Source organism: Leguminivora glycinivorella, chromosome 20 (assembly GCF_023078275.1).
Source record: "Leguminivora glycinivorella isolate SPB_JAAS2020 chromosome 20, LegGlyc_1.1, whole genome shotgun sequence".
Classification (NCBI taxonomy): domain Eukaryota; kingdom Metazoa; phylum Arthropoda; class Insecta; order Lepidoptera; family Tortricidae; genus Leguminivora; species Leguminivora glycinivorella.
Window position 1 is genome coordinate 10,287,421 of NC_062990.1, and position 22,013 is coordinate 10,309,433.

Below are 22,013 nucleotides of genomic sequence, written 5' to 3' on the forward strand. Positions count from 1 at the left end.
TCAGCCTTCAGGCACAGGCCTCTCTTTATGTCCGCCACTCATGCCGGTCGAAATAGCTTCATCCAGAACTGTTGCGCTATTTTCCATAGCATAAAATAGCCATCGTCCAACTGGCCATCTTTGGCTGGATATACAGCGGCAGGTCTCCGTGAACTCGGCATCGGCGAGGGCTGGCAAGATGTAACTCTGGACCGCTTGTGGCGTGCTTTTGCGTTGGAGGCCAAGACTCATTTTGGGTCATCGCGCCAACAAAGTAAGTTTATTAGCAATCTTGAGGTCCTCAAAAAACTTGTATAAATACGAATCATGACTTTTTTTAATAAAAAAATGCGAACATGCCTTTAAATAATGCATCTATTCTCTGTCACCACTTTCTCCTGGACTGCACGTGGAACTTACGAAATATTAAAAATGCCTTTCGGTCTGAACAGCGCCCCCGCTGCTTAGGGGGAACTTCAGGCTTGCGGAGATTATACCGTTGCCTCTTTGTTTCTGTTCCGTAGCTCATGCCAAGTTTTTCCCAGATAATAGTTTCTCTTCCAACCATTTATTAAGACGTGTATGAACAAGGAGATGCACAGTATGAAATTTTTAATATCTCCAATTAGATTTGCATGATATTTTGAAGAGGTTGCTCCTGTTCTCGGCCAAATATCTAGTTTATCTAGGTAACTTTCGTAAAAGGGTATTAAATACACATATAAATAATAAAGCACCTTGGGTTGCAGGTTACAGTGACCGCTTTCCATCAGGCGGACCGTATGCCTGCATGCCAACGACGTGGTATAAAAAAATAACATTTTCGCAACCAAGAACGCGCCTGGAGGCACTCGTGAATTTTGCACAACTCAGACAACCCTCCCAGCGGGTAGTCGGCATACAAGGCGGTTATACATAACGTCCGCTTTCCGACGTAGTGAGCAATTTTTGGTCCCGTAGTGAATATGTTAAACGTTCTAAACCAGACAGTGTCTCTTTCCGTGCTCTCCCAAACGAAAATAAAATTGTTTTTTTATGCAATAGAGGTATATATTCTTTCGTTGCAAAGTACTACGAGTGATAAAATATACTACGGTAACTGTTTGCCTTTTTTCCCACTGACATATTGCAGAAACTAAGTATACCTATGCCGATAGCACTATAAAACACTTCCTTTTTTTCTTCTGTCCTCTGAACACTCAAAACACCTTAAAAAGTTACACAGATTCATTAGCACTTGACTGAGTCCAGTGTAGGTATAATATAGTCACTTACTTGAGGGGTCGGTTCGTAGGCAGGTCGGATGGTTTTGTCTCTGAAGTCGTCATGTTTATCCATGTGGCGAGTTGGAGAGTACCTGCAGAAATAAGCAAGAGTTTGATCATTTTGGAAGATGGCAATAGCTTTTACTTCCAGTGAGAAACGAATGTGGCTAAGAAACAAAGTTAGCAAAAACGCCCGTTATTTTAAAATCATAAGTATTTAGAACCAACTTATAAGTTGTAGGGAACAAATCAAATTATTTTCCCGGCTTCGCCACCAGTGGGCTTGATCGCTTTTTCTTTAGTGTATGGTATCTATTTCAGTTTATAACTTATAAGTTTTTAAAATTTGCATCTATGTTTGGCATGCACTGTGAATGAAAACGCTTCACAAAAAACCCATTTAGCTTTTTCCCGCGGCTTCGCTCGCGTTAGAGATATAAGAAGTAGCCTATGTCTCTCTCTATCCTTTCAACTATCTCCACTTAAGAAATCACGCCAATCCGTAGCTCCTTTTTGCCGTTGAAGACGTGACCAAACAGACACACACTTTCCCATTTATAATATTAGTATGAATTTGAGGTTGCTTACGAAAATAGGGAAGAACAAGTAGTGTTTTACTTAGTTATAAAGTTCATGGAAGAATTCAGTTTGTATTTATGCTATGCTTTAGTTTAGATCATACCTTGCGTTGCCCGGTTCTGGGCGGCGATCTGGCGATCGCTTGGCGGGCGATATGCGATGAGCATTCCACTGTGGTCTGCCGGGCTCCACTGTTAAAAAAAATTAAAATATTTTTTTATTTGATAGTAGCCTTTAATTCTTACTTTTCTTTCCACATGCAACTATTTTATCACAGACTTATTATGGCCAACTTCTGTGTACATAATCATATGAGTCAATATTGCATTGTCACTCAACATATAGCATAATATGAACAGAATACCGTAAGGAAGCTACAACTCAATTCAATAAAGGGAAGTAAGTATTTTGCAAAAACGTAGTCTACAGGTGTTAAAAGAATCGCTTAGAAATTGGAAAGAAGGCCTTTACAATGTAATAAGTTTTTTCGCAAAATCAAAATCAAAAAGATACCAGGATACAGGCCATATCAGTTGTTTTTTCAACTGCCTGCCTGAATTATATAAATAATAATAATAATAATAATTTTTTTACATTTTATGTTTACATGTTGCTTTTTAATCTTATTTATGTGGAAAATATTGCCCCGGACATGATAAGATGCCATCACGAAAATGGGCTTGAAGCTGAAATAGATATAAGTTCAACATGTACATACAACAAAAATGATAACGAGAAGTAAAACACGAGCTCTACAAGCGTCACCACGAATAAACGCACGCCCACCACCCTCGCCCGCCTCGTCCGTCTCCTCGCAACCGCCGTCGAGTGACGAGTTCGCCACCGCGGCCGACACCAGCGAGTCGAGCGACGAGAGCGGGCCGCCGCCGCCGCCGCCACGACCACCTGCGCGACGAGGGCGGCCACCGCTGCCGGCACGCTTGGGGCCTGCGGGACATCCTGCCCCGCCCACGGCTCCCGCTGCCGGTGGTGTAGTGCGTCGCATGAAATGGACTCCAGAAATAAATGAGAACGTCATGCGCGCCTACTACGGGGCTACAGAGGGGGGAACACGGCTGTCCGCGTATCGTTCAAGGATGCTGCCTTTGTTTCAGGCTCTCGATCCTACCACCACTGTTTCGGAGCAACGATTATCGGATCAGGTGCGCGTCATTCTGCGGTCAACGCGGCTGGATGACGCCACACTTGATCGGCTTCGCCAGGAAGCTCTCACTGCTCGCGCGGACCCCGCCTCGGGGCGGATTTGCCCGCCATGTCGCCGGACCCGGTGCCCGAACCCGACCTGGCACCAGAGGCGCCGCGGGTTGATTCCGGTAACGACGGCGGGGACTTCGCGAGTCAGAGCGTGAGTGAGCCTGCTAATGAGCAACTGAGGAGGTCTTTGGAAGAGGCGATTACGCAGTATCGCTCCACAAACAATCCTAGGCCACGATTACCACGTCTGCCTATGAATAGACGCAATCTAGCGTTAATGGGAGCCTTAAACGCTTTACTAGAGCCATTTATACGGACTAGTAAAGATCTAGATGATACACACTCTATCATGTACTGCGGAGCCATCGCGGCGTGCCGTGTTGCTCGAGTCAAGTTTCCGGACGCTGACCGTGCACCTAGGACCGTCGGAGGTGTCCCTGCATGGCAAGTACGGATCGAGCGTCGTATCAGCTCGTTTAGGACTCTCATTGCAAAGCTGATTTGCTTCAGGGGGTAACAATCGCCCCCGAGTAATGCGCTTTGTGAACCAGGCATTCGCGGGGACGGACATCAGGCCCCGCGACTATTTGGCCAATATCACAGAGCGCATCGACTTTCTGAAGCAAAAAGTCTATGCATGGGCAAACCGTATTCGCCGCTACAGAAAGCGTGTGGACCGATTCCAGCAGAATCGTCTTTTCCAAAGCGACCAAAGGAAGGTATACCGAAGGTGGGAGGAAACCGACAATCGTGTGTCTGACGTGCGGCTGCCGGATGCTACTGCCATGTCTGATTTCTGGCGTAGCATCTGGTCGGTGCCCGTTGAACACACGGAGGGCGAGTGGATGAACGTTGTCGAACGTGAGTGCGAGAACATCGAGCCTATGGGGGCTATCAACATCAGCCCCGACGACGTAAGTTGTGCCATCGGTACGGCCCAGAACTGGAAAAGTCCTGGACCGGACGGATTGCACAACTTCTGGCTAAAATGGTTTCGATGCTCGCACTCGCGGTTGGCAACGCAATTCCAACAAGCCCTCGAGCTTGGTTCTCTCCCACCTTCCTTAACAACTGGTGTTACCTTTCTGCTCCATAAGTCCGGTAGTACCACGGAAGCAAAAAACTACAGACCCATTACATGCTTGCCTACACTGTACAAGCTCCTTACATCCATTTTGAGAGCAAAAATTAATGCGCATATTGTCGCTAACAACATTTTGGCCACCGCTCAAAATGGATGTAGGGTTGGGTCCCGTGGTACTAAAGAGCTCCTCCTCATAGACATGACCATTTGCCAACAAGTTCGGCGGAACAAGGGGGCCATCTCGGCCGCTTGGATTGACTATAAGAAGGCCTATGATTCGGTGCCTCACTCATGGCTGAGGCGGATATTGGAGCTGTATAAACTTGATGCAGCTCTAATATCCTTCTTGGCCGCATGTATGAGGCAGTGGACCACAGTCCTTCGTCAACCAGGAGGTAGGGATGCCCCCTGGTCCGCAGGACTTCATAAGGATTGAGCGAGGAATATTCCAGGGTGATAGTCTGAGTCCTTTATGGTTCTGCCTAGCTCTGAATCCCCTCAGCACCCTGCTGAAGGATTCTGGGCTAGGTTGCCGGCTTCGGAGAGAGGGTGAAGTCATCTCTCACCTTCTGTACATGGACGATCTCAAACTATTTGCACCGAACACCCAAGATCTGATGGTGCTATTGAAAACCACAGAAGTTTTCAGTACCGCCATCAGAATGGAGTTTGGTGTCGATAAGTGTGCGGTTATGCATGTACAGCGGGGGGGAGGTTGTAAATTCAGAAAATTTACAACTTTCTGAGACGATGTCGTTCAGATCTATCTCTGAATCAGAAACCTATAAGTACCTTGGTATGTCACAGTCGTTGGGTATTGAGGATAATGGCATTAGACAGTCGGTGAAGGAGCGCTTTTTCAGTCGGCTCACAAAAGTCCTTAACAGTCTTTTGTCAGGAGGCAACAAAGTGCGCGCCTTTAACGCCTGGGTAATGCCTCTACTCACATACTCCTTTGGCATACTAAGGTGGACCCAGACTGAGCTGGACGCCCTGGATCGGAGGGTCCGGTTACTGCTTACCACACACCGTATGTTACACCCGCGCTCGTCTGTTATGAGATTGTACATCCCACGGAAGTGCGGAGGTCGAGGCTTCCTAAACGCCAAAGATCTCCACAACCGTGAGGTGTACAATCTCAGGAATTACTTCCTTAACAACGAGTGTGAGATGCATCGTGATGTGGTGGCAGTAGACGGAAACCTCACGCCGCTCTCCTTGGCGAAAGAGAACTGGCGCAAACCTGTGGTACTAAGTACTGCGGACCGCAAGGCGGTATGGGAGAGTAAGCAGTTACACGGGCGGTTCTACAAGGCCCTCACGGGACCCGATGTAGATCTGCTCGCATCGGTGAACTGGTTACGATTCGGGGACCTCTTCGGAGAAACCGAGGGTTTTGCCTGTGCAATTGCCGACGAAGTCATGATGACGAACAACTACCGGAAATATATCCTGAAGGACGGTACGGTCGACATTTGTCGGGCATGCCGCCGTCCCGGAGAGTCACTCAGGCATATCATCTCCGGTTGTTCTCATCTAGCTAACGGTGAGTACTTGCACAGGCATAATCTCGTAGCCAGGATCATTCACCAGCAGCTTGCTCTTCAGTACGGTCTTGTGGACCGCGAAGTACCGTACTACAAGTACATACCTGCGCCAGTTCTCGAAAATGGTCGTGCCACGCTCTATTGGGATCGATCTATTATCACTGACAGGACTATTGTAGCCAATAAGCCTGACATTGTCATAATAGATCGATCGCAACGCCGGGCCGTGCTCGTCGACATCACCATCCCCCATGATGAGAATCTCGTGAAAGCCGAGAAGGACAAGTCCAGTAAGTACCTAGACTTGGCTTACGAGATAACCGCCATGTGGGATGTTGATTCGACGATCATTGTCCCGATAGTCGTTTCAGCGAACGGTCTCATAGCGAAGAGTCTCGACCAACATCTCGAGAGACTCTCGCTAGGTAGTTGGATCAAGGGTCAGATGCAGAAGGCGGTGATCTTGGACACGGCGCGGATAGTCCGACGGTTCCTCTCTCTGCAGCCCTAACCACCGGCAGCTTGGGCCCTGCCCCGCTGCTGGCGGCACCCTAGGTTAGGTTTTTTATAATGTGTTTATATATTTTGTATTGTTTTGTATGTGGTTTTGTATTTTACTTTTATAATCATATTATAACAAACCTAGCCTAAGAATCAAAATGAATAAAGAAAATAATAATAATAATAATAATAAAATCAAAATCAAAATAATTTATTCAGCAAATAGGCCACAGGGGCACTTTTACACGTCACATGTACATAGGTATTTAAAAAAATATTTAAAATTGAGTTTGTTAAGGATTGTAGCTTTAAAAATATATTAAAAATAATTTCGCCTGGCAACATTATGCAAAAAAGTAAAAAAAAAAAAACAGATAACCGTCGATTCACTTCCTCTTTTCCCATGTCGTCTCGAGGAGCATGTCGCGCTAACCTTTTCGAAATTAAAGTAAAATATAATATACTCGTGAAAAATCGTGTGTGAGTTTGTGGAAGGCTGATCGATTGAAGAAGCACGTCGCCTGTTCCATTTTCGGTGTCTGAGCTGGTTAAGGTAACTCGGATTCAAGGTAAGTCTGGACGAGCCGAGATTCGAGGAGCCTGGCCAGCCACCGCCGACTGCTGCATCGTCGCCTACAGCCGAACAAGGTGAGTGCTTCCCACAATTGACCCAGCCTATCTTAAATTCCCTAATTTCTTGTCGTGTCGTTCGTGTCGTTAAGCTATAAAATTAATCGAATACAGTCCACATATATAATTTAAAGATATCGAAGTAAAATAATCCCCTACATTTTTTGTTCCCTCGACCGGATAATTGTAAAGTGACCGTGGTTAATTTTCGATTTAAAACCCTTTCATTATTAGTTAAATTGTTCGTTGTGAAATCATAAAAACATTGGAGGGTAAGATTAGAAACACTTGGCTTGGGCGTTTTTCCATTAGTTAAGAAGGTGCGTGTTCATACTGTGCATAGACTAAAATTTGTTTCGAGTTTCGATTTAGTGAATTTCTGAACGCAACCATAACTGTCATCGCTGTTGTGTCAAAGTGAAAAGTAAACATAACCTCAATTGATTCCTTACATAAATTAAATTTATATTAAATAGTTTACTAGAGTAACATGGCAACGGAAAGTTTTGATAAAAACCGTGTAGGGCGGGATTACGCCTTTGTGCGGATGGAGTTTATTCATAGCAGTTGCGACTTAAAAGGTTATTGTTTGAGTGACGTGATCAGGCTGGAAGAGGAATTTCACGCCTTTCAAGTTGATTTATTGACGGCGACTGCAGCTGGTGACCGTAAAAGCGAGCTGGAAATATCGGCGCAGTTCGAAAAAATGGTAAAATCTATAAAAATACGTTTATCGGAAACAGGACCCACCGTGTTAAAGACCAATGAAAATACGACTTCAAGTGCTAAATTGCCTAAAATAACTATAGTTCCCTTTGACTCTAAAATTGAAAATTGGGTATCGTTTATTCAGATTTTCGACTCACTAGTTCATAGGAAAAGTATACCTGCAGTTGAAAAGCTTCACTATTTGTTATCAAGTGTGACCGGGTATGCCTTCGATTTGATAAAAAATTACCCATTGTGTGACGAAAATTACATGATCGCGTACAACACACTTAAGGAGCATTTTGATAAAAAAAGAATAATTGCTAGTCTGTTTTATGAAAAAATATTAAACTGTGAGGTGGCAAGATCTAAAAGTCCTTCTGAATTAGTGAGAATTTGTCGAACTTTTAAAGAAAATATTGAAATTTTGTCAAAGTATAAATTACCCGACAGGAATTTTATGCTATTCCATTCATTGTGGTCTAAATTGGACGCTAGTACAAAAGAAGCTTTTGAGCTTCAACTTAATTCAACCACGGAGATTCCTAGTTATGAAGAATTAATGTCGTTTATTGAAAAGCGGAGCCAAGCATTAGAAAACAGTCTCGGTAAGTCGTTAACAGTTAGTAGTAAACCGGTGTCGAACAAGCCAGTGCTTAATAAAGTTAAATCTTCATTTCTTGTTCCTCCAGTGAATAATGTGAGTGACTGTGTTATGTGCTCCACACCAGGGCACACATTTGAGCATTGTTCAAAATTTTTGGAATTGCGGCCAATGGATAGGTTCGCCCAAGTTAAGGAAAAGAAACTTTGTATAATGTGTTGTAGGCCATCCCATTCAGTTAAGAATTGCAAGTCCTCGGTGTCTTGTGGCGTTTGTAAACATAGACACCATACATTATTGCACTTTGATAAGGAGTTGGAACCGTCCACTCGGCAAACTCAAGTGACATTGACTGTCCATAATGCAAATGCACCAAGCCTGTTCTCGACGGCTATTGTAATGATAAAAAATAAATATAACCATTTAGTACCAATTCGTATGCTATTGGATAATGCTTCCGCATGTAATTTTGTTACATTAGAGTGCGCTCGAAAACTAGGAATACCAATTAAAGTTAACTCACCATCGGTGAACGGTGTCGGTCTAGCGTCAACGGACACTTTTGGAATTGTCGATTGTGAGATAGTCCCGGCAAATGGGGACTCATCTTGCACATTTTCGTTTGAAGCGTATGTGCTTCCTAAGATCTGCCCTGATATGCCACTGGAGCCACTTAATGTGTCGTCCTGGATGCATCTAAAGGATTTAGATCTCGCTGATCCATATTTTCATAAGTCTGGACCAATAGACATGTTGGTTAGTGTCAACCTTTTTGCTGCGGCATTACAGTCTGGTGTTGTCAAGGGCAACCCAGATGAGCCCATAGCCGTCCGCACGGTGTTTGGCTGGTTGGTGATGGGTGAGTGCCCTAGAGACATTAACACTTCTCGTTCTCGTTGTTCTAAGGGGTCCGGAGGTGATACGGAGAGGTGTTTTCTCGTGTCGAGTCTTTCATTAGACAACAGCATCAAACGCTTCTGGGAGTTGGAAGGCTTTGATCTGCCTAAAAATATCGTTTTGTCGAAATCGGAATTGTCGTGTGAAAACCAAATGGAAAATTCATATTGTCGCAGTCCCGAGGGAAGGATGGTAGTACCATTAACTTATGTCGACCCTCAGGACAAACCAAGGTTTTCAAATTCTCGTGAGATAGCTCTCAAGCGTCTCTTAAATTTAGAGAGGAAATTTAAATTAAATCCTCAATTTCGGACAGCTTATGTCAATTTCATGGACGACTACTTAAGTTGTGGTCACATGGAAGAGGTTGGTCCTCCAGTGGCGTCTGAGGGTCAGTTCTATTACATACCCCACCATGGAATTTTGCGGCCAGACTCCGTCACTACGCCTCTGCGTTGCGTTTTTGACGCTAGCGCCCAAGACTCTTCGGGGCAGTCCTTGAATAGTGCGCTGCTGCCAGGCCCAAAATTGCAAAATAATATATTTGATTTGCTGGTTCGTTTTCGATGGCATGCAGTAGTGTTCACCGGGGACATCAAGCAGATGTACCGGCAGTTTCTTGTCGCTTTACAGGACTGCGACTATCAACGCATTTTATGGCGTCCATCATCTGATGAGCCTGTGAAAGATTATCGTTTGCTCACAGTGACCTATGGCGTGTCCTGTGCTCCCTATCAGGCGCTTTGGTGTATATCCAAACTAGCAAAGGAGTTTTCGTCTCGCTTTCCCCAAGGTGCTGCAGTATTGGCTAGGGATGCATATGTCGATGACATTGTCTCAGGTGCAGACTCTGTTGAGGATGCGTTAGTGCTACGCCAACAGTTGGTGGAAATATTATCGTCTGCGCAACTTCATTTGCGCAAATGGACATCAAATAACCCCGAGTTTCTAAAAGGTTTACCTGGTTCAGAACTATATTCGGAACAACTTCACAACTTTGAAAACGTTCATGATCTGTCGCTAAAAATTCTCGGCCTGTCATGGCTTCCCAAGGAAGATACCTTCACATTCAAGACCTCCTTGAATGATTGTCGTTGTACAAAGCGATCGATCCTTTCGGATATCGCCCGTATTTTTGACCCTCTGGGCCTATTGTCGCCTGTCGTATTTTTCGCAAAATATTTAATTCAACTCCTATGGGTTTCTGGTGTCGATTGGGACAACGAGGTTCCTACTGACATCGCCCAAGAGTGGCGTAAATTTAAGTCACAATTGGTGAAGATGAATTCGTTATCCATTCCCCGTAGAATGGTTGAATCTTTCGTATCGTTGCAGCTTCACGGGTACTGTGACGCCTCGGAGAAGGGGTACTGTGCTGTCATTTATTGTCGTGTCGTTCAAAATGACGGAACTATTGTCGTGCGCCTTTGTTGCGCTAAAACCAAGGTGGCTCCACTTCGTAAATGTTCCATTCCGAGGTGCGAGCTGCTAGCTGCTGTTTTGTTGTCGGATTTAGTCGTCTCGTTTACAGACGCTTTAAAGGATGTTCATACTTTCGATGACATCTATGCTTGGTCAGACTCGACTGTCGCGCTGACTTGGATTCGTTCGTGTTCATCCAAGTGGAAAACCTTTGTAGCTAATAGGGTTGCGCACATACAAGAGAATATTTCTCCTGAAAAGTGGCACCATGTTTCTGGTTTGGATAATCCTGCGGACTGCGGCTCCCGCGGCTTGTTACCTGCTGACTTAATCGAGCATACGCTATGGTGGGCGGGGCCTACCTGGCTTTCCAAACCTCAAGAATCTTGGCCACAATCTGAGATCTTTCCAGATCAAGCCGCTTCGAACGAGCAAAAGATTTATAGTTTGCTCACGGCGTCTAATATGTCTATGATCGATGACATATTAAATCGATTTTCGTCCCTACAACGCATATTGCGCATTTTGCCTATTGTTTTAGGTTCATGCACAATTTACAAATGTCATCTTCGAGATATACAGATTTGAATCTGTCACCAGAAGAAATTTCTAAGGTTCTTCTTTTTCTAGTAAAGCATGTTCAGGAGCAAGCCTTTGCTTCGGAATTGCGTTGTTTATCGAAAGATAAAGCCACTCACTCCCTATCGAAACCCATGCGGAAATTGGCGCCGTTTCTGGACGACCGTGAATTGCTAAGGGTGGGCGGTCGCCTTTCTAAAGGAGACCTGTCGTTCGATGTGAAACATCCACTACTATTGCCTCGCGATCATAGGTTGACCACGCTGATCATAGAGGATTATCATCACCGTTTTATGCACCCTGGATTGCAAACATTGCAAAACTTATTAGCCCAAGAATTCTGGGTTCTATCGGCAAAAAGGGCTATAAACTCTGTTGTTTCATCCTGCATGAAATGTTTTCGGGCTCGTCTTACTTTGGAACCGCTCACCATATTACCTGAAAGCAATATGGTTGATGCAAAATTAGGTCCACTTCAGAGATGGAAATTGCTCCAAAAGATCCATCAAGATTTCTGGCGCAAGTGGCACGTCGAATACCTGCACACCTTGCAGCAACGCCACAAGTGGTTCGATGACCAGAAAAACATCATCGTCGGGACGCTCGTGCTCATTGTCAATGAGCAATGTAGCCCCATGAAGTGGAAGATTGGCCGGGTGGTACAACTCCATCCAGGGAGCGATGGGATCTGTCGAGTAGTCACGGTCCGCACAGAATCGGGCGAACTTAAACGCCCAGTAGTTAAACTGTGTCCACTGCCTCTACAAAATTAAATTATCTAATAATTCACTATCGTATCGTATCATTGTAAGCACTAACTTTATCGTAGATTTAGATTAAACTTCATATTTAAACGTATGTAAACTTAAACTAGGGAAATAACCCAAGCCATATTGTTCCTTTTTTTCTTATCCTTAGCATACAGTACTTGTGGAAAATACGTTGCATTTTGGCGGGCGGAAAATGTTAAGGATTGTAGCTTTAAAAATATATTAAAAATAATTTCGCCTGGCAACATTATGCAAAAAAGTAAAAAAAAAATATAACTGTCGATTCACTTCCTCTTTTCCCATGTCGTCTCGAGGAGCATGTCGCGCTAACCTTTTCGAAATTAAAGTAAAATATAATATACTCGTGAAAAATCGTGTGTGAGTTTGTGGAAGGCTGATCGATTGAAGAAGCACGTCGCCTGTTCCATTTTCGGTGTCTGAGCTGGTTAAGGTAACTCGGATTCAAGGTAAGTCTGGACGAGCCGAGATTCGAGGAGCCTGGCCAGCCACCGCCGACTGCTGCATCGTCGCCTACAGCCGAACAAGGTGAGTGCTTCCCACAATTGACCCAGCCTATCTTAAATTCCCTAATTTCTTGTCGTGTCGTTCGTGTCGTTAAGCTATAAAGTTAATCGAATACAGTCCACATATATAATTTAAAGATATCGAAGTAAAATAATCCCCTACAATAGCAAAATTTCAGCTCAATCTATTAAAGATAGCTTCAAAATTGAGTCGCAAGATTTCACCGGAACACACATCGCAAGTAAAATGTAGAGAAATACTCACTTAATGTAGAGAAATACTCACTTCCTGGCCCCATACGCCCCGGTGACCTTCTATCATCCCGTCGTCCAGGGGACATCCGTCTACCTGGCGACATCCGCCCTGGAGACATTCGACGGACGGGCGACATTCGACGTCCGGGTGACATACGACGTCCGGGTGACATACGACGTCCGGGGGACATACGACGTCCGGGGGACATTCGTCGTCCGGGAGACATACGTCGTCCTGGGGACATTCGTCGACCGGGTGACATGCGTCGACCGGGCGAAAGCCTGATAAAGAAAAATATACAGTTACACACTTACACAAACATATACATTTGCATATACATACTGTTAAAGGAAGAAACAATGTCCTAGGGTCCTAAAAAGTATTTTAAATGAATAAAAAATCAGAAATACGTGTGAGACGAATGATGTATTGTCCAAGAAGAAATTGTACATATGTTACCATGGAAACTATGAATATTAATGTTGCTAGTCTTATACATAGGTATACAAACTACATTCTGCAACACATACATACTTTGTTTTCATTGCACATTAATATCTATTTTATTATTTTCAATGGAATGAATTAGCAGAATTTTATATTCTTGAGTATAAAATGAAATATAGGTATACAAATGTGGCCAAGCCCTTCAATGTTTGAAGCGGCTAAATTCTTGAACACTAGACCACTTGGTCACGGCACTGCAGTCGATTACAAAGTGATGTATTATCCACTTCATTGTAACAAGGTTAAGAAGTGGATGGGCGAATCAACTTTTTGACCGACATTTTTGGTGTCTCTGGCGTTACTCAAAATGTCTCTGGAGTTACCAAGAAATCGAACTTCTAATGAACAAAGTTTCAGTTTATTGGATTTAACAGTTAAGGTTATGTTTTAGTATACAGGGTAAAGTGAAAAATACCAATAAAATTCATTATTTAAGGGTGAAATTTCACAACTATGTTAAGAATGTGCGGACAGATTTGAGTCGGTCAAAAAGTTGATTCGCCCGGATACGTCTCTTTGTACTTGTACTGTTGACTGTACCTATCCCAAATTCTCAGTCGAACTTCTTCAATAGTTTCACGCTTACCTCCTCGGCGCGGCGACATTCGACTGGGTGAGTGTCTCCTGGGTGACTTTGGCCGACCATAATCTTTGGTCGTATAACTTGTCTCGACGACTGAACATCGTATCACTTAAGCCGAAAAACCAAATTCTAGAACTAGATCAACTAATTCATGATTACCTCCTTGGCGACATTCGACCGGGTGTCTCCTGGGTGACTTTGTCTGACCATAATCCTTATCATATAGACGGATATCCCATTAGTTCAGCTAGGTATAGAGTATACTTTATAACGCTTACCTCCTTGGAGACATTCGACCGGGTGAATGTCTCCTGGGTGACTTTGGCCGACCGTAATCTTTATCATATGGCTTGTCTTGACGATCGAACGGCTTGTCATAAGGCCCGGAATGTTTGTCATATGGTCCAGAATGTTTGTCATACGGTCCGGAAGGCTTGTCAAATGATCCGGAAGGCTTGTCAAATGGTCCGGAAGGCTTGTTATATGGTCCGGAAGACTTGTCAAATGGTCCGGAAGGCTTGTCAAAGGGACCCGGTTTTTGCTGCTGTGAAAAGGCAAATAAAATTTGATATGGTAATGGCAGAAAGATGGCGAGATTTATAAGATCGATTGAGATTGTATAAATCACTTGTATGCTATTACTACTGAAATAATATTATTTTAACATAAAACTGAGTCTTTCAATCACAGACTTTTATACCAAAAGTTGCTAAACAATGCTGACTGTACCTGTTGTATCCAGGGTTGAGGTTGCGAAGGCCCAGAGCTCTGTCCAGGGCTATATTGACTAGGGCCTTGGAAGTTATCTTTCATTATAGTAATCTGTAACAATTATTTTAAGCATAAGTAAAGTTTCTTCCAAACAAAATGTGTTATTTTGTACCATGCTTTTTGGTTTGACAGGTTATTTATGGGTGAATCAATTTTTTCTTGCCTGTTATTGCCATGGTTACGGTCCCCTGAGTCACGCAGGTTTTATGCAAAATTATGCTAATTAAACTATGCAAACATGCATTTTTCTTGTGTTAATAAGCCCTTTCCTTAATTTGCCACCTACAAACATGGATTAGATACATGCATGCTTGCATTTCAGTAGCATAATTATTTTTGCATAAAACCAGTGTGACTCAGGGGACTAACAGGCAATAACAGGCAAGAAAGTTGAAACACCCATATATTAAGGTATAGCCAAATTCCATCCTAAGAGTTCTAAGTAAGATCTGTGCCGAGACTTCAAGACAATATGGTATAGCCGGGTCCACACAGAGCGAGGCATGCCGCGAGGCAATATGCTCACGCGGCAAACGTCCAATGTAGACGTGCCTCGGCTCGCGGCGTGGCTGACTGTGTGTGGACCGGGCTCTCCGGGCTAACCCATACTAATATTACGAATGGCAAAATGTGTGTGTGTGTCTGTTTGTTTGTCAGTCTTTCACGGCAAAACGCAGCAATGAAATGACGTGATTTTTTAGGTGGAGATAGTTAAAGGGATGGAAAGTGACATAGGCTACTTTTTGTCTCTTTCTAACGCGAGCGAAGCCGCGGGCAAAAGCTAGTGACTAATAAATATTATTCCATCGTAAGACCTGTAATGTAATTGGGACATTAGGGTCCCCCCACATCTAGCGTCTCGCGAGCGTAGCGTCGGGCTAACTGTATGAAAAAAGACGTCGCGTCGACGTCGCGCCGACGCAGCGTCAGGCTTTGCCATACAGTTGGCCCGACGCTACGCTCGCGAGACGCTAGATGTGGGGGGGGGACCCTTATATGTGTATGTCAGTGACCGAATAATCCGCCATATACTAAAATTACTATGTTTTATACTTGGAGGTCTTTGTGAAGTCAACTTTATTTTAGTTTTATGGTGCCATAGATTACATACCGGTTTGTTCTGCGGTGGGTAATTCGGCCCCGGGAACCTGTTTGGCTGAGGTCCTGACCTATTCATAGGAGTGTCCACAATTTCCACCGTGCGGAGCACGTGGGGTCGTTGACCTGGCGGCTGAAAAAAAATTTAAGGTCAGGAATCATCCACCTCCGTTGCGTTATCCCGGCATTTGCCACAGCTCATGGGAGCCTGGGGTACGCTTAGACAACTAATCCCAAGATTTGGCGTAGGCGCTAGTTTTTACGAAAGCGACTGCCATCTGACCTTCCAACCCGAAGGGTAAACTAGACCTTATTGGAATTAGACCATAATGGAAGGTCAGGAATACTGAGGGAAAATTTTGTCCGATGAATCTGATAAAAATAAAGGTTCATAAATTGAAAAATTTCTGGTCTTTGCTATAGAGGTTGACTGGTAGAGAATGCCTTATAGCATTAAGTCCGCCACGTGTACAATTGAATTTTTTTTGTGCAATAAAGATTAAATAAATAAATAACAGCCATAAACAGTATTGGCTTCCCTACATTTTCAACTCTTTTCTATCTGTAACCCTGTACAGACTTCATACGATAAAATTTCGGAAAATCTCATACTTGTATTTTAATCGAAAATGTTCTATTTGAAAACAGTTTATTATTATTATTATTTGTAAAGCAGGCAGACTTGGGTGACGCAAGACGGGCGAGAATCTGGCAGACCCAGGCGGTGATAGCGGGATGACCTAGACGCCTATCTTAGGCACTGGTCCCACCACGAGCTAGTAAGCTATGAGCTATCGGCTATAAAAACGAAAAGATAATCACTCCCGCGTAGATAAAAGAGACACGGCGATGTTTATAGTTACTCGCCCAGCGGTGAGCTATCAATATAGCAGTGTCTCTTTTATTTGCACGGGAGTGCTTATCTTTTGTTCGTTTTTATAGCCGATAGCTCATAGCTTACTAGCTCGCGGTGGGACCAGTGCCTTAGCGACTGGCTGGAGATTGCTCAAGATGACAGATAGAGATCTATGGAGGGAGGCCTTTGCCCATCAGTGGGAAACCATGTAAGCTATTAATAATAATAAAGCAGACAGGCAGTTGTAGTAGTAACTGATAATGCCTGTATCCAGTCATCAGCAGAAATTGTTGTTAGTTTTTGGTAATAATTTTTAGTTAAACACTATAACTTACTCCCAAATCCGGTGCATTTCCTGGTCCTCCGTAACCCTGCTCCTGAGGCCTTTGGAACTGGTCTCTCTGTTGAAACTTCCCATCTCTCATCTGCCCCATACCGTGGGGACCATTCGGGCCCATGTTTGGGCCGTTGGAGCCCATTGGACCCATGTTCTGTGGGCCTTGGCCGTACTGCTGGTTGGAGTATTGATTTTGGTGCATATTTTGATGCTGTAAAAGAAATTTTTAGGTAAAATGAACGTAATTGAAATGAACAACTTTGTTTTTGTTGCAAGGTTTTAAAAGTTTAATGACTATTTTATGTGGATTTTTGCAAACTAAATACAATGTATGTATTATTTAAGATTTATGTCAATTTACAGAGACATGAACATGAAAACTTTAAAACATTAGGCAATTTATATTTATGTCTTACACTTTTCAATGCTTTATTATGAATAATAACTTGGCAATAATCCATACTAATATTATAAACGGGAAAGTGTGTGTGTCTGTTTGTTTGTCCATCTTTCACGGCAAAACAGAGTGACGAATTGACGTGATTTTTTAAGCAGAGATAGTTGAAGGGATGGAGAGTGACATAGGCTACAATTTGTCTCTTTCTAATGCGAGCGAAGCCGCGGGCAAAAGCTAGTTAGTAATCCATATAATTTAACTTAGTTCAGTTTGCCATTGCCTGTTGCCAAAGGCTCCAGCTTTTTCTAGTATCTCCTCTGCTTAGCCAGTCCAGTCCAGAAAGCCTCAAATAGAGTACAACAATGATGACCCTAGTGGCCCTGCCTACTATGCCGCGGTCCCGGGTTCGAATCCCGGTAAGGGCATTTATTTGTGTGATGAACATAGATATTTGTTCCTGAGTCATGGATGTTTTCTATGTATATAAGTATGCATTTTATCCATAGAAGTAAGTATATTGTCGCCTAGCAACCCTAGTACAAGCTATGCTTGGTGTCCCCCAAAAAGAAGAAAGAAAGAACAATAATAATTACCTGAGGTGGCATATTATTAGGTCCAGGGCCCTGGTACCCAAATGAGTTGTTATTTGGCCCCGGTCCTGAGTTGGCGGACCACTGCGGGCTCGTCAACTGGTTCGCTGGCATGTTGGGCTCCCATTGTGGACGGTAGTCTTGCTGGTAATCATTACGCGGCTGGTTGTAGTTCCCTTGTGGACCAAAGTTCTGTTGCGGGTTTTGCTGAAATTATGGCAACAATCTTTTTAAATAGTGACCTTAATGCAGTCTTAAGGGAAGTGTTGATGGGGAAACGGAAGTATGTGGATAAAGATGTTAGTTAGAATTAGCAGAGTACTTTAACCTCCTGCCTATGCGTATTTTTAGTTGGAACTATATATCCCAGACATAATGGTGGTCTGTTCTTTGGGCACAGATTATTGATAAGTTACTAATAGGGATGTACCGACTATTGATTTGGCCGACTAGGCCGACTACCGACTAGTCGGCGCTTGGGTGGCCGATTAGTCGGCCGACTAGTCGGCCAGAACACAATTTTCGATAAATTTTTCGTTCGCGCTTTTCATGATTTTTTACAGATGTTAAAGGTTCATGACAATATTTATATACATTTTCCATTTTTAACAACCGCTTGGCTTAGTGGGTAGAGTAGTGATCCTGCCTATGAAGTCGATTCCTAGGTAGGAAATTTATTTCTGTGGTGATAACAGATATTTATTGTTTTGACAAAAAAAGGAATTACTAATAGTTGCATAATACCACCATAATTTTTAGCTGGTAATTTAATTTTGTACTGTTTTTCTATCACTAATGAAGTGCCGACTAATCGGCCCTTTTTGCCGACTACAAATGTGGCCGGATAGTCAGCTTTCCCGACTAGTCGGTACATCCCTAGTTACTAATGTAACAGATCCTTCAATTCCCTGAAAAACGACAAATACCTACGCTTTAACTAATTCTAATAAGTTACTATGTCAAACCTCAGAAGAATAGGGAGGTATACTATGTGCCATGCGACGTGCCAACAGGCGGGCGCGTGGCGCTCCTCCGCCACTCGTTTCCTCAAGGCAGCTGCTAGCGCTAAGGTACATAACAGGCAACCGCGAGCGAGTGACATAGGCCTGCTTCAGGTAGGACAAATGTAGGCTTTGTAGGAGGTTAATTTTAGAGCTCAAGTACATTGGACATGTAATATGTTTTGTATGATATCTGATGCATGTTAAAGCCTCCCACCGCCACACTAAGACTGACGAGCCATAGAATTGTTTCATTATTGTAATAGAAAACATTATTTAGAATTTTCAGACACTAAAAAATATAACTGAATTACCGATTTTGAAATAGGAACAACACGTAGCGCGCATCCCATCACCCAAAATCCGTCCAGACATTTTATAAGGTGGCTCCCTTCGCTTTCATCAGCCAACCCAATTCTTACTTTCTTCAATCCATTGTCTTTCACCAGTTCATCCAAAATGAAGTCATTCAGATTACACTGCTTTCTAATCAGCAACTTTATGTCTTTATACGTTGTCTGAAAAGAATTGATTTCTAGTTATAAAACCGATTAATAGGAAAAGCAACCTTCAAAATATATCTTGGTAGTTCTCACCGTCAATGGCAATCCACTTATTGTTAGCATCATCTTGACGAGATTAATATAAATTGTCTTATTAACGCAAAGAAACACTTATCTTAACACTATTCATTATTTAAAAACGCATTTAGTAATTCTGCAAAATTGTAATCACAAGCAATTCCTTTCGACGCTAGAAAAGATTTATTATTTATAATCTGTGGAAGGCAAACGAAGATGGTCTGTGCTACGATGTTTTCGTTTCACGAAGTTTGATGATGTTCAATATTATTTTACTCATTGTCATGAAATCACTTTGTGTATAAATATTTAATGTATTAAAAAATATATTTTTTAAATCATAACATATGTTTTTGAGGCAAAGTTGTTATAACTTCTTATTAATTTCAAAGTTTCAGTGTGTAGTTTGTTCATACTTTGTTTGATATTTCGTGTAACCGAAAATTTACCCGGATTTCCGATATTCAAGCGACTGTCACTGTCAATATCACGGTGATCGTGCGGTGATTCACGCAAGCATTCTATTCTGTCAAGAAATTGCAAATGGAGGACAGGCGGTAGAAAGACTAGAAAGTTGCGCTTTGGTTGCGCTTTTCAGCAATTTCTGTGAAAAGATTGCGGCACGAGTAAGATTTAAGTCAGTTTCCATTTTGTTGATGGAAACGTGAACAGTAACAAGATGTTACTAACCATACACAACCTACCGAGTTCTGTAAGTCTTTTGTGATTGTTTAAAAATGTTCATTGATGACATTGATACACTCAAACAGAGTCCTACAATTTTGTTTTGCTTTTGCAGACTCGTTACGCGGATGTAAAAAGCTTGCTGAAGGATAAATGCGGTCTGACGGAAGTTATCGTAGACAATTTGGTTAATGAGGGTAAAAGCAAGAAAGTGACTGTGGGACTAGCCACTGAGGATGATGGCGCGTTTGTGGTCAGAAAACTCAACGGGTTGCTTATCAACGGGCAGCAGCTGTATATCGAGGACAAAAGGCGATCCACGGTAATACATCTGTGTATTTTTAGTCTTAAAACAAAGATACTAAAACCAAAATTTTCTTATGCAATAAAATAGGAACATTAAGAGCCTTAGTACCCATTACTTACCAATAACTGAAAAGTTTTTAACTCTAAGCCAGGATTTAAAATATGGCGGAACCAAATATTCGGCTGAATGTTCGGTTCATTAACAGCTGAATCAAATGTTCGGCCGAATATTCATATTCGGCAACGGGTACGTACCGTACATCCGATAATGCTGACTATTAATTCTTCTAAAACTCCATAAAGTGATCTACAAACTGTAACCAGTGACGAGAAACTGGTGCTGTTTGGTTCACCATTGCTACTATAATTTATTATGCTATTATTGTTTGTTCATAGGCTGACCAGCCGTACCGCCCAGGAGGCCTCGACCCTGTTCAGCCTAGTCCCATGATGCAACCCGTAATGGCACCGATGGTTCCATCATGGAACCAGACGGTAGCCATGCCTTACATGCAGCCGATGGCAGTAGATCAAGTAAGTGGAATGTTAAGATTATTACAATTGCTCCTACTTACAAATGTGCTGGAAAAATAGGAAATAAATAAGCTGGATGTAGGTGTTGCCAGTTGGATGGATTATTTAGGCTTGCTATTTAACTATAGCAAGACTATGCTTATAGCTACAGTTAAACTACTGAAGGAGATTTAGATTTAATGTCATTATACAACATCACAAAATTTGATAAAAACAGTTGTCTTATATTGAAAACATATAGATCTGGATCTGAATAGGTAGGTCCACACAGCAAACCATCTTCTAAGGCAATGTCTTAGCAAAGCTCATCAGAAGCACATCAATGGTCCATCAATACAAATAGGTGAATTAAAAAAGGTTCTGCACTTCTGACTGATCGGAAATAGTGAGTATCTCATTGTTGATCTATTATTTTCTAGCACTATGCTGAAAGTAGACATCTTGAAATGGTACTTATTTTTTAGGCATCTATAATTGTTCTTTACTCCCAATTGCTAAAAGTTGTCAGTTCTTCAGTGAAATCTGATCACACCTATCTCCTAAAATTTAACCATTTTGTTTTTCGGATTATTTGAGAAGCAAAATATAAGATACCTACAATTCCTGACAATAAATATATAGCCACCATTTTGAACACCTGACGAACGCTGTCTTGCCAAGCTCGAGAGCTTGGTCGCATAAACGGATTGATCAGCTTGCTATGTGTGGACCTGCCTAATGCCAGTAGCGGATTTGCCGTAAGCTACAGTTGGCCCAGGCTTAGGATGCCTGGGGTGGCATTCATGAGGTACGATTGTATGGTGTGGTGTTGAGACAGAACCAGTAGTTACCAGATGGCTTGGGTCCTAAAGTGGCTCACTCTGCAAATCCGCCACTGCCAAATGATTAATGATCCCACGGATTCCTTGGAAATAGTACCATGAACAAAAGGATGCCTTTTTCTGTACTCATAGAAAATGTTATGGATGGAAATTGACACAGTCAGTTTCCATAGAAAAAAGCTGTATGCAAACTGTGGTTGGTTATAAACTACAAGTTGTTTTGGTAATTATCATTTCTTGTGTAATCCAATTTTAATGTAATGTGTAATTGGATAAAAAGGTCCAAGTAGGGATGGTTGGTTTTTGGAAGAATTCTGAAACTCACCAACCTGAAATTGGATAATTTTGAAAAGTTTTTGAGAGTTGAAATCATAATCGATCAAGGAG

The 22,013-nt window shown here is 42.6% G+C and overlaps 2 protein-coding genes across 2 annotated transcripts in view; one reads left to right on the top strand and one right to left on the bottom strand.

Moving 5' to 3' along the window:
- Window positions 1-19,329, bottom strand: part of LOC125236931 — a 43,470-nt gene extending 24,141 nt beyond the window's left edge. Inside the window, exons 1-10 of the mRNA XM_048143847.1 lie at window positions 19,297-19,329; window positions 19,123-19,218; window positions 17,703-17,906; window positions 16,711-16,923; window positions 15,533-15,652; window positions 13,981-14,194; window positions 12,591-12,841; window positions 11,558-11,771; window positions 1,927-2,014; window positions 1,255-1,336 (exon numbers count right to left, since the gene is read on the bottom strand). Of these exons, the coding sequence (XP_047999804.1) occupies window positions 1,255-1,336; window positions 1,927-2,014; window positions 11,558-11,771; window positions 12,591-12,841; window positions 13,981-14,194; window positions 15,533-15,652; window positions 16,711-16,923; window positions 17,703-17,906; window positions 19,123-19,218; window positions 19,297-19,329 (1,515 nt within the window). The remainder of the gene's footprint in view (window positions 1-1,254; window positions 1,337-1,926; window positions 2,015-11,557; window positions 11,772-12,590; window positions 12,842-13,980; window positions 14,195-15,532; window positions 15,653-16,710; window positions 16,924-17,702; window positions 17,907-19,122; window positions 19,219-19,296) is intronic.
- Window positions 19,330-19,803: 474 nt separating this feature from the next.
- LOC125237173 overlaps window positions 19,804-22,013 on the top strand; it is a 49,096-nt gene continuing 46,886 nt past the window's right edge. The window contains exons 1-3 of the mRNA XM_048144158.1: window positions 19,804-19,993; window positions 20,081-20,287; window positions 20,668-20,805. Coding sequence (XP_048000115.1) covers window positions 19,961-19,993; window positions 20,081-20,287; window positions 20,668-20,805 — 378 coding nt within the window. The 5' untranslated portion in view covers window positions 19,804-19,960. The remainder of the gene's footprint in view (window positions 19,994-20,080; window positions 20,288-20,667; window positions 20,806-22,013) is intronic.